The sequence below is a fragment of the Rana temporaria genome, chromosome 12 (assembly GCF_905171775.1).
Source record: "Rana temporaria chromosome 12, aRanTem1.1, whole genome shotgun sequence".
NCBI lineage: Eukaryota > Metazoa > Chordata > Amphibia > Anura > Ranidae > Rana > Rana temporaria.
Genome location: NC_053500.1, coordinates 102,668,309 through 102,681,360, shown reverse-complemented (window position 1 = coordinate 102,681,360; position 13,052 = coordinate 102,668,309). Strand labels below are relative to the sequence as shown.

General features: G+C 43.3%; 2 protein-coding genes across 4 annotated transcripts in view; one reads left to right on the top strand and one right to left on the bottom strand.

Annotated features, from left to right (window-relative positions):
* The window catches only part of EVPL (envoplakin), a 91,942-nt gene that overhangs the window by 20,626 nt on the left and 58,264 nt on the right, over positions 1-13,052 (top strand). The gene's annotated exons all lie outside the window — the stretch shown is intronic.
* The window catches only part of TEN1 (TEN1 subunit of CST complex), a 112,670-nt gene continuing 105,819 nt past the window's right edge, over positions 6,202-13,052 (bottom strand). For all 3 annotated transcript variants that reach the window (XM_040329978.1, XM_040329980.1, XM_040329977.1), the window contains one exon: positions 6,202-6,449. In XM_040329978.1, the coding sequence (XP_040185912.1) occupies positions 6,319-6,449 (131 nt within the window). In that variant the 3' untranslated portion in view covers positions 6,202-6,318. The remainder of the gene's footprint in view (positions 6,450-13,052) is intronic.

Below are 13,052 nucleotides of genomic sequence, written 5' to 3'. Positions count from 1 at the left end.
CAGTGGGACGTCCATCATAGGTGTTGCAGGCTCCAAAAGGCGGGACCTGCTATAACTCGGGATCAGATCGGTCCCAGCGCTCGCCGTTCGGGGCCAACAAGGCATTTTTATGTTTGCATAACTAATCCCACGAGCTAGCCCACTGCTTGCATTGGGACTGAGGGCTCTTCAGAGGAGTACTGAAGCAGAGTGCTGTGATGATTTTAGGAAGCTATGTACATACCTCCCAACATGCACGGATTCTGAGGGACATTCCCGCATACACAGCGGATTCCCGCATTTCCCGCAAAACAAAGAAATTGGCGTCCCGCGGCAGCCCCTCCCCGCTCAACAACCTTGATTGCAGGGATTACAAAAAAACTCCATCCCGAGGCAGGATCAACAACTTTGACTGCAGTGATTAAAAAAAACGGCGATTCCCCCCCCAGCTCAACAACTTCGATTGATTAAAGGGATAAAAAAAAACAGCGTCCCACCCATGGCAGCAATCCCCCCCCCCCGCTCGACAACAGGCTCCAGAAGGCGGGACCTGTTATAATGGCACTCACCCACACCCGATGGCACTCTGGATCAGATCGGTCCCAGCACTCGCCGTTCGGGGCCAACAATGGAGAGCTGCATGCCTGAGACTCTGGGCTTTTCAGGGACCCATTCGGGGCTCCAGCCCCCCCCCCAAGCCCCACCCTCCCGACGCCCCTGACATCCTTCAAGGCATTTTTATGTTTGCATAACTAATCCCACGAGCTAGCCCACTGCTTGCATTGGGACTGAGGGCTCTTGAGAGGAGTACTGAAGCAGAGTGCTGTGATGGTTTTAGGAAGCTATACATACCTCCCAACATGCACAGATTTTGCAGGACATTCCCGCATACACAGCGGATTCCCGCATTTCCCGCAAAATCGAAGAAATTTGGCGTGCGGCAGCCCCTCCCCGCTCAACAACCTTGATCCCGAGGCAGGACCAACAACTCCAGCTCAACAACTTCGATTGATTGAAGGGATAAAAAAAAAAAAACAGCGTCCCACCCACGGCAGGATCCCCCCCCCTCCCCCGCTCCGCAACCTTGATTGAAGGGATTAAAAAAAGACGGGCATGAAGTTGATTTTGCCACCCTTGACTTAGTATAAAGTAATTTTCCACAATGATGTCAATTGGCTGTGTCATATGTTGAAATTAAGTGCTGTGTTCCACATTTAGAGTATTGAAATAGTATGAATGCCAAATCTGTGAGTCATCTAATGTTGGGTCTTAATCTTACCTATTGTGTAACAGAATTATATGATGTATCATTTTCAGTATTTATTTTATGCTGGTGATGATAGAGTTCTAAGTTTAAGGTAACTTTATAATCATCGGTTCCGGTGGCATGTCATAATGGTGTCACATACCTTGTAGATTCCAATATGAAGGGCAATTGTAAGCTCTACACCTCCAGGTACAGAGATGGAGGACACAGTGTTTGCGTTGTTAGTAAAGCAGAGTAACCAGGACATCTCAGGCTTTGTAAAGATACTTTTACTTTGAATTTTAATTCCAAATAAAGTTTATTTTTTTAGTTTTTGAATGAGTATGGAAAGGTTACATTTTTGTTAGGTTTTCTTTTTCTTTTTTTTTTTTTTTGCATTGGAGAATTTTTCTCTCAATTCTTTTACCTGTGAGCCAATTAGCCAAAACGCTTTGAAGGTTTTGTCATGACCGGATTTTAGTTGACTGTCAGTAAAATCTACACTAAAGAATCTGGAACTTCTTTTTTCCTTTTCCAGTGATACCCGGAGAAGGTAGAGAGTATTATTGGGGCAGGAAGGAAAGGACAACAATAAAATCATCGCCAGAGGTTCTAACTTCCACTTTATTAAATAAAAAAAGTTTTCCTGGCAGCAATATGGCAGCATACATGTGGTAGTAGCCCTGCTTGCTTTCAGCCACATGACCAGTGGAAAGCTATCAAGAGCTCACACGACAGCCCATTACCTATTTTGTCCTCACAAAACTCACAGCTAGTGTGAAGAGAAGAGACCCTTTACCTGCCACCTTTGGTGGTTCTCCACGCAGGTTCAACCTCTCCTGTAGCACAGTCCCGAATCTTGGGATGCCAAATGCTCTGATAAGGCAGGGAACCCCTTCTGTGGATCTTTTGGGATGAAAAAAAATGGGTGCTAACTACCCCCGCATACAGCAGTGCAGCCAGGGCCTCAGAAATGCTGTCCGTGCCTGGAGCCTGCCTCCCAAGAAGTGAGTGCACTTGCAAACAGTCCTTAGCTATCCATAACAGCTATGCCTAGTTCCTTAGAAACCAATAATTGTAGAAGGCTCCGGTGTACAATTGCCTTGTGGTTCCTATGGTTTATTCTATGGGCCCACTATATGGCTGGGCTGCAGCCTTGAAAGTCATCATCTGGACATTGTGAACATTGTGGGCACCTTATGCAAAAATGTCAGCCAAGACAATAGGCAGAACAGCTAATCAGATTATCTTATGGCATGTTCTTTCAGGACTACGGATGGGCTTAGTAGTCCTCACTATAGTCTTTGGGGGCAAGCCTGTGGTTTACTCAATATCTTATATAATAGGATTTGTTGAACTGGTAGCTAGTTATTGATCTTTACTTATTGTTGCTATTACCTTTGCTATTGCTATTACCTTTTGTACCACCACCCCCTCCCTTTAGAATGTAAGCTCTACAAACAGGGCCCTCCTGTACCTTTTGTATTGAACTGTACTGTAATTGTGTTGTCCCCTCTATACATTGTAAAGCGCTACATAACCTGTTGGCGCTATATAAATCGTGTATAATAATAATCTACCACATGTATGCTGCCATGTTGGCATGAGAAAAACTAAAAGTTGTATCAAATACTTACAATAATTTTCCTTTCCTGGCACAAATCCACGGCAGCATACTAAACCCGCCCAGGTTATTGCTAGCGATGTACAGGGAATGGGCTGTTGTGTGGGTGTTAACCCTTTATAGGTTTGCCTACCAGCACATGTATGCTGCCATGGATTGGAGCCAGGAAAGGAAAATTATGGTAAGTATTTGATACAAGTTTCTGTTTTTTGTTCATGTCCCCTTGAGGTAGGAGGTGAAGGAAAGTCTCCTCTGTAGGAACACAAGGGCAATGTGACACAGGCTCTAATCCCAAACCCAAGTTTTGGTTTATTGTTGGCCTTAAAGTGTATTAAAGGCAAAACTTTTTCATTTCCAATAAAGTAGACCCTCACAACGCTGTGACCGACGACATGTCTCCCGGAGTTATTTACGAGTTTGCGGGCTCCGGCACTGTAATAGGCCAGAGCTGTGATGACGTCACTCCCGTGCGCACGCGTGGTATCCACCAGTCACGGCACGCGCCATGCCGTTTCTTCGGTGCGCATGTGCCGATGACGTTGGCACATCTGGATACAGTAAATCTCTCCTAAACTGGGCAAAGATATCAGGATAGCTAGAGGTAAGCCTTGTTATAGGCTTACCTGTGGGTAAAAGTGGTGTAACAGGGTTAACAAACGATTTAAGACAAAGCACACTTAACATTTTTTCTTTTTGCCTTGATTTAAACAAGCTCACCACTCTACTTTCCACAGATGAGTGATTACTCACATCCAGCACTGCTCTCTCTCTCTCCTGGCCACGATGGTATATTGCTGCTCTATAGATGTCTACAGAACCATATTCTAAGGTCGGAGATGAAGAGAGATAGCAGGAGAAGTCCATGGGGCTGTAATGCGCAGGAGGAGCCAGGATGTTCATTTATGTCAAGGAAAAAATAATAAGTGTACTTACCCTGTAATGCACCACAACAGTGTGATTCCAGCCATACACTAGTAGAACTTCATTCACAATGTTTATGTTTTAAGAATTTTTAATTGTTAGTGAGGTCAAATTGACATTACTTTTTGACTGCAGTGACAAGAAAATTCAAAGGAGCACGGTGGAAATTTTTTCTTTACTGAAAAAAATTAAAAAAAAATTGTGGTTTTCGTTCAATTCTATTCAATCCAAAACTGAAAGGGACACAGAATTTTGAAGAACTTTCAAATAACATTCGTCCAGTCCTCGAATGCACCAAAAATGTTTGTGTGAGGTTGCAGCACATGCATGTAAAAAGCACACCTTTCAACAAGTTTACCTTCTTTGTTACCTATGAAGAAGCGAAGGGTCAAAGTTGATGTTAAGCTATCAGAAACAGCACATAATGTAGCACGACTGGCTGCATTCCAAGCTGTCAATGTGTTCCAAGAACACTATGAATACGGAACTTTGACAATAGAGTTTACAAAGACACAGTGATAGATCTGGGGTGTATTTGACTTGCAGATCAATTACATATCTCTAGAACCACCCTTTAGACACATTCCCATTGTTGTAATTAGTGAAGAAGAGAAGAGACTATGATTAGAAAGGTGGAGACTCTGGGAAAAGTATAATTTGTAATATCTAAGGATATTTTAAACCATTGGGAGGGGTGTAAGTCTAATTAATAAAAAATGGAAGTTATGCAATAAAGGTGAACTAGGTTAAAACAGCATTAAACCCAAAAACAAACATTTAATGCATTGGAGTTTACCAATCCTTAAAGTGGAGGTTCACCTGGAAATTACAATTTTTAAGATTAGATTCATGCTCATTTTGTCTGGGGGAATCGGGTAGTTTTTTTTAAATCAAAGCCGTACTTACCGTTTTAGAGATACATCTTCTCCGCCGCTTCCGGGTATGGTCTTCGGGACTGGGAGTTCCTTCTTGATTGACAGTCTTCCGACAGGCTTCCGACGGTCGCATCTATCGCGGCACAATTTTCCGAAAGTAGCCGAACGTCGGTGCGCAGGCGCCGTATAGCGCCGCACCGACGTTCGGCTTCTTTCGGCTACTCGTGACACGATAGATGCGACCGTCGGAAGCCTGTCCGAAGACTGTCAATCAAGAAGGAACTCCCAGTCCCGAAGACCATACCCGGAAGCGGCGGAGAAGATCGCTCTCTAAAACGGTAAGTACTGCTTCGTTTTTAAAAAAACTAGCCGATTCCCCCAGACAAAATGAGCATGAATCTAATCTTAATTTTTTTTTTTAGGGTGAACTCCCGCTTTAAATATTGTGGTTGCATTAGTTCTCCGTCACATTTGGTCACCGTCAGCTTGGACATCCCAACACCCATCTTGGCACACCCTGCACTTGGCCACAGTAAGCCAGCAGCTGGCATCTTGTTACACCCAGCCCGAACTATATTGGCTGGGTGTAACAAGATGTCTGCTGATACTTACTGATGACAAGTGAAGGGTGTACCAAGTTGGGCGCTACAGCATAGCATTTCAAAATACTTTCCCCATGTCATTTATTGCTGCATTTCAGTGCCTGCCCATAAGTGCCACCTGTCAGTGCCAGCCACCTGTCAGTGCCATCAGTGCCCATAAGTGCCGCCTATCAGTGCCGCCCATCAGTGCCAGCCACCTGTCAGTACCCATTAGTCAAACTGTCACATGGCATTAAAAAAAAAAAAAGGATCGGTATCGGCGAGTACATGAAAAAAAGTATCGGTACTTGTACTCGATCCTAAAAAAGTGGTTAACTGTTAACTCTTTCCTGTAAAGACTGGAAGTTCAGAAAAGCAAAACAGAGAGCAGGAGCCAGCAACACTAAAAGTTGTAAATACGTACAAATTTTAACAGTTTACGGAAAAAAAAAAAATATATATATATATATATATATATATATAAGAAAAAGTTCAAGAGTTGCTGCACTTAAAATGGTTTTATTTTTTCAAATAATTCTCGTAAAGGTTACATACCAAAGAAGTATACAAAATATTCAGACATGGATGTCCGTTTCGGGCTTACATGCTACCGCCCTTCCTCAGATCAAGTCAGAACATATGTTCTGACATCCATGTCTGAATATTTTGTATACTTCTTTGGTATGTAACCTTTACGAGAATTATTTGAAAAAATAAAACCATTTTAAGTGCAGCAACTCTTGAACTTTTTCTCTTATATATATGGTCGGTGGGAAGACCTGTTTGCTGGCACTTGTTGTATACCGTGTGCAGTTCTCCTCCATTTCTTTGTGAATACATATATATATATATATATATATATATATATATATATATATATATATATATATATATATATATATATATATCCTTATTGTATTAAGCTAAATCTGCTGAGGGTTTAATTCTATTTTAGGATTATCTATGCAGTTGAAATGATTTCCAAAAATATTATTTTTATTTGGCGTTCTCAAATGGTCTTAACATCCAAAGTATGTGAGTCAAACAGCCATAAATGGTTAAGTATAGAATGCATATATTCAGCACGCGCAGCTAAAACACCTGGCTGAACGGAGACGATGTCCTGACACGCTGGATGTGAACACGTGGCCAAATTTCCCCAAAATTCTTCTTCCTTTTTATGCTTCTGTTTTGCAAGGCACAGACATAGGAATGAATAAAGCCTGTGTAAAGAAACAAATTCAAGAAACATTTTATAGAATAATGCAGAAAGATTTCACAGTGAAAAATAACTGCACTTCGTTATTTAATAATATATTATATGTTACAATTTCTAACAACGTTGTCAATCCTACAACATTCCACCAGTATTTGTGGTCCTGCGAGGGCTACAGGTAGTATGTGTAACATAGAATTAAAGGCCAACACCACAGATGTTTCTTTTTTCTATGGTAAATCTCATGCTTTTTATGGTCTTGTAGCCACAAACTGCTGAAAGGAATCTGCAAATATAAAGCCAGGCAATTAGGAAGCCAGCATAACATCTCACTTATAGTGGCAGCCCATTAATTTTAAAGGGTTTGTAAAGGTACAATCTTTTTTCCCTAAATAGCTTCCTTTACCTTAGTGCAGTCCTCCTTCACTTACCTCAGCCTTTGATTTTGCTTTTAAATGTCCTTATTTCTTCTGAGAAATCCTCACTTCCTGTTCTTCTGACTGTAACTCCACACAGTAATGCAAGGCTTTCTCCCTGGTGTGGAGTGTCGTGCTCACCCCTCCTTTGGACTACAGGAGAGTCAGGACGCCCACTAACACACAGCTCCTTTCTCTATCTGCAACGTAGAGAGCGTCCTGACTCTCCTGTGGTCCAAAGGAGGGGGCGAGCACGACACTCCACACCAGGGAGAAAGCCTCGCATTACTGTGTGGAGTTACAGACAGAAGAACAGGAAGTGAGGATTTCTCTGAAGAAATAAGGACATTTAAAAGCAAAATCAAAGGATGAGGTATGTGAAGGAGGACTGCACTAAACTGCAGCACCATGCAGCTTGGCGCTTGCGAACACTCGCACATTAGCAGATGCGTGGGGGTGCCATTAACAAATCATTGGCACCCCAGTAAATCTGCAAATGGGGCGGCACATTTCTATGAATGTAGGGAAAGCGTGCAATTTTGCATGCATTCCTTGCACCCAGCAAATGTGAATGTAGCCTTAGATTCTGCATCTATGCCCTTCTCAGGACTCCCACCATCACTAATTGAATGGGCCTCTGTGGCTTTTGCCACAGCCAGCTGCTGCAGCCAATTCTGGTCAGCCTCTCTGCCCCTTAAACCTCGTACACATGATCGGATTTTCCGCAGACAAAGCATCAGACTTTTGTTCGAAGGGATTTTGTCTTGCATACAAACGGCACACAATTGTCGGCCAACAAACACGAACGTAGTGACGTACTAGACATACAACGTGTTTTTTCAGCTCTTTAGCCCCAGAGTGTTGTCTGCGGAAAATTATAAAGCCTGCCATCCAACATTTGTATGCTGAAAATCCGACTATTGCTAGACTCAGGCCCCATACACACGAGAGAATTTATCCGCGGATACGGTCCAGCGGACCGTTTCCACGGATAAATCCTCTCAAAGATTTCCGCAGATTTCGATGCGATGGAGTGTACACACCATCGCATTGAAATCCGCGCGGAAATCCTCCGGCGATGACGTGTCGCGCCGTCGCCGCGATTATGACGCAGCGACGGGCGCGACGCTGTCATATAAGGAATTCCACGCATGCGTCAAATCATTACGACGCGTGCGGGGAATCCCTTTGGACGGATGGATCCGGTGAGTCTGTACAGACGAGCGGATCCATCCGTTGGAATGGATTCCAGCAGATGGATTTGTTGTGCATGTCAGCAAATATCCGATCTGCTGGAATCCATCCCAGAGGAGATTTCTCCGCGGAAACAGATCCGCTGGCGTGTACACACCATAGGATCTATCTGCAGAAACCCATTTGCTGGGATTTATCTGCGGATGGATTCTATCGTGTGTATGGGGCCTCAGGCTTCACAAGTTTGTTGCACAATTGCAGCAAGTCCACATTGCATGACTCCAGATCTTCTTTGCAAACATCCTGCAAATCTGCTGTGAGTTCTGGTTCAGTTGTTGTGTAATAATCATCCCACCACAGGGGTCACTGTGGCTGAATTGTCATGCTGTAGACTCACCACTGCAACTTTGCTACAAAATTGGAAAAGTGTCAACTAGAACTTGTGCTTCAAGTGCTCTGCAAGGGTACAACTTGCCAGTGAAAATGTGCAATAAGTTAACAGACTTACAATTCAACACTGCCACAAATTTGTGGCAAGTTATCCTTGCTATCTGGGCAGCTATTGAGCTTGTTTGAAGTTTTCTTTCACCTGACCTCACATACAGATTTAAAAGGCGCATAAAGCGGGAAATTGTGGCTTTTTTCTGTACTTGGGACAGCCACGTGCCATGTACAGCCTCCTATATACAGTATGTACACGGGTACACACGTATTGGCATAACCCGCTTGTAATGTTTGTATGTATTCCCTGAACACAGGAAGTCAAGTTCAACAAGGATGTGATCAGCAACAGATACTGCAAGAAACAGAAAACTAGTTTATGGGATAGCAGACGGGAATTACCCTTAACACTTTAAATAAATAAATAAATTAAAGAAAGCAGACCACTGTTGGATGTTAAAGGCCGCGGTTATTTAATATTGGTTTCAAAATATTGTGATAAATATTATCAACAGAATATAAATAAATAAGCATACAAATAAAGCATTAAAGCCAAGGCTGGGTTCACACTACGATTTTCCCGTCCGTCAGCCGCATACGTTTTCAGTATTGAAAACGTACGGGCCCGTACGGGAAAACGCATACATAGACAATGCATTGAAAATCGTATGCACTCAGATGCATCCGGGTGCGTACGATTTGCTGGCAAAACGTTTTTTAAACGTACGCAAAACCGTGTTCAACCACGGTTTTGCGGCCGTTTTTGAAACAGTATGGCAAACGCATACGTTTTTTTTTAACATTAATGTCAATGGAAAACGCACATATGTGCGGTTCCATACGTTTACGTCCGTTTCAGCCGCATACGTTTTTTCATATAAATCGTATGCGGCTGACGGACGGGAAAATCGTAGTGTGAACCCAGCCTAACCTAGCCACTACGGCTCAGGCTGCCAACACAATTACCCAGCTAGCACACTAGTACCCAACTTCACAAAATATATTTTTAACATAAATATATAATCAAATAAATATGAGCCTTCTTTTTTTTTATAAAGCAAAGGTGACACTACCACATAAGAAACAACCGCGCCAAGATATATTCTGAAAAGAGGGGGGGGGGTGGGAGGGGAGGAACACCACAGCTCCAATGTCTTCTGAGGCGAATGAGCCTGGGCTGAACGGAACCCGCTTTAAATAGCCCAAAAACGGGCTAAAACCCACTGGTTCTGACTGGTTTGAACTGACCCTTCCCAGGCTTTCTGTTCAGAAGCCCAGGAAGGGTCACCCAAAGTTCAAAGAGCCCGCCAAAAACTCCCCCAGAAAGGTCACCTGGGGGACAAATTAACAAGTTTAAACTGACCTTTCCCGGGCATTCTATTCAGGCCCAGAAAAGGTCACCCAAAGGCCAAATAATTTCTTCACAGGGGGTTAAGAAAAAAAAAAACCAGAAGCCTAACACTGTCCCCCGTCGCTCTCCCATGAGGAAAAGGGGGCTATAATTGCCCCCTTTCCTGTCATTTTATCTGATGTTGCTATTTTAGTGTAAATTGGTGAGAGAGCTGTATTTGCTTCTTCCAGGATGTCAAACACAGTAAAACATTTAGTGGTCATGTACACTAAAAGAAACAAGATGGAAAACATTGCCAGCTCATTTCTGAAAATGCTACTTGCTTGGCTGTCTCTGGCCTCAGTACTCTCAGGGTCAGTGCATATCAAAGTCTATGGCAGGGGTGCCCAACCTTTTGAAGCACGAGGGCCACTTAAGCGACTTGGTAGCCGGTGGCGGGCCACAATAAACGGGTGGGGGCAGATGGCAGGTCCAGGTCTGCTCTGCATATGCCCACTATACTCCCTTTTTTTTTTGGCGGATTGGAGGTAGGACACAAGTCGGTTTACATCTGCCACTCCTTAGATGTGTATGGAGGGTCTAATTTGGTCGGTCTGACCGTGTGAAAGGGGCCCACGGCTGCTTTCACACTGATGCGCTGCAGTTTACCAACGCAGTGTACCTTTGGCTTTCCTGCACTTTGCAATAGACTTCTATTATATTCTGCAGGTTTGGTGCAATTTCAGAAAACTCACCAAACTCACAGGTAATAACAGAAGTCTATTGTTCAGTGCAGGCAACCCCTCATGTGCGCTGCTCTTCATTTGCGGGTCAGTTTTAAAGCAGCCCAGTAACCACTGCAGAACAGATATGCCCATATATACACTGTGATTTTATTAATAAACTGACCCTTAATAACAGTATTCTATTCTAATCCACCCCAGAGCAGGAGGCCGCGGGCCACATCAGAGGGCTTCGCGGGCCATATGTGGCCCCCGGGCCACTGGTTGGGCACCCCTGGTCTATGGAATAGAATTGTTATTAGGCAACTAGCATATTTGAAAGGAGATTTCAGAAATGGCAGCGTTTTTATTTATTAAGTGGTTGACCGGAGACTGAGGAAATGTTTTCTCCTGCCTGCAGAAGACTGATGACATCATCTCAGCCTTGGCAAAATCACTGAATTGAAGATCAAAGTATAACTAAAAGGTTAAACTTTTCTTTGGTTTTGAATAAAATCAGAAGGAATTTGAACACCTGTCAGTTTTTTTATTGCTGTCTGTCTGCCCATTAGGGAGCTTCTCCCTCTTTATTTGTCCCTTTACTGTTATCATTGAAAATGAAAGAACATTTTAAATTTAGGGTTGCCACCAGAACAGAAACAGAGGAGAAATCTTACAATGGGGTCACTAGTTCTGGGGACTACCAGGGAGTCTCTCACTATGTATGGATTTCCTCTCACTTCCTGTTTTGATTATAGGACAGGAAGTGAAGAGAAATATACCCAATGGGACACAGAAATAAAAAAAACAGGGGGTTGTAACCATTCATTACTCTATCCAGAATGAAAAAAAAATCTTTTGCCTTTAGTTCCACTGTTTTTATAAAATAATAGGTAGAGGATTTTTTTTTAAAAAACGCTGTCTTATACAGTCTCTGTACACTTTTACATGTCAGAATTTTTTTTCATGTAGACTGAAAGATCTATTTCAGGTGAAACTTTGTTCATAACGTAGTGATTGGACAGACCGTGGACACATTTTTTTATTTAGTCCAAAAAATGTAAGTAAAAATCAGAAATGTACCTAGAAAGCCAAATAAAGAAAGTCCTTTATTCATGAGTGATTTTGTGCTTGTGTTATACACAGGAGACCAGCATTCAGCCATCTATACACAGTGCCGATCCTGACCTCCCTGGGGCCCTAAGCAAAATGACATTGCACATTAAAAATGAGAAGCGGGGGGCGCTGACGACAGTGACATGTCACATTAACCACTTAAGCCCCGGACCAATATGCTGCCTAAAGACCCAAGGGGTTTTTACAGTTCGGGACTGTGTCGCTTTAACAGACAATTGCGCGGTCGTGTGACGTGTCTCCCAAACAAAATTGGCGTCCTTTTTTTCCCACAAATAGAGCTTTCTTTTGGTGGTATTTGATCACCTCTGCGGTTTTTATTTTTTGCGCTATAAACAAAAATAGAGCGACAATTTTGAAAAAAATGCAATATTTTTTACTTTTTGCTATAATAAATATCCCCCAAAAACATATATAAAAAAAAAAATTTCCCTCAGTTTAGGCCGATACGTATTCTTCTACCTATTTTTGGTAAAAAAAAATCGCAATAATCGTTTATCGGTTGGTTTGCGCAAAATTTATAGCGTTTACAAAATAGGGGATAGTTTTATTGCATTTTTATTTTTTTTATTTTTTTTACTACGAATGGCGGCGATCAGCGATTTTTTTCGTGACTGCGACATTATGGCGGACACTTCAGTCAATTTTGACACATTTTTGGGACCATTGTCATTTTCACAGCAAAAAATGCATTTAAATTGCATTCTTTATTGTGAAAATGACAGTTGCAGTTTGGGAGTTAAACACAGGGGGCGCTGTAACATTTAGTGTTCACTGTGTGTTTACTACTGTAGGGGGGTGTGGCTGTAGGATTGACATCGATCGAGTCTCCCTAATAAAAGGGATCACTCGATCGATGCGCCGCCATAGTGAAGCACGGGGAAGCCGTGTTTACACACGGCTCTCCCCGTTCTTCAGCTCCGGGGAGCGATCGCGACGGAGCGGCTATAAACGAATAGCCGCGCCGTCGTCCCGGATCGCTCCCCGAGGCTTACCGACCCCTGCATGTAGCGGGGGGGGGTCCCGATCGGACCCCCCACCCACGTCAAGCAGAGGACGTACAGGTACGTGCATGTGCCTGTCCGTGCCATTTTGCTGACGTATATCTACATGAGGAGGTCGGCAAGTGGTTAAAGAAAGTTGAGAAGTGGGGGGAGGGGGTGTTCTGACTTCTTACCTCTTCTCCCATGCAGCCAGCGAGTTGAGAAGCGGGGTGAGGGGGCGAAAATGACTTCTCACCAAGCGGGGGCCTCTAGTAATTTGGGGGGCCCTTCGCAGCTTTGCGGGGCCCTAAGTGCCTTGCATAGTGAGCCTATAGGGCGAATCGGCCCTGCCTATACACATGACTTGTGCGCACATCTCTTTGAACGTAA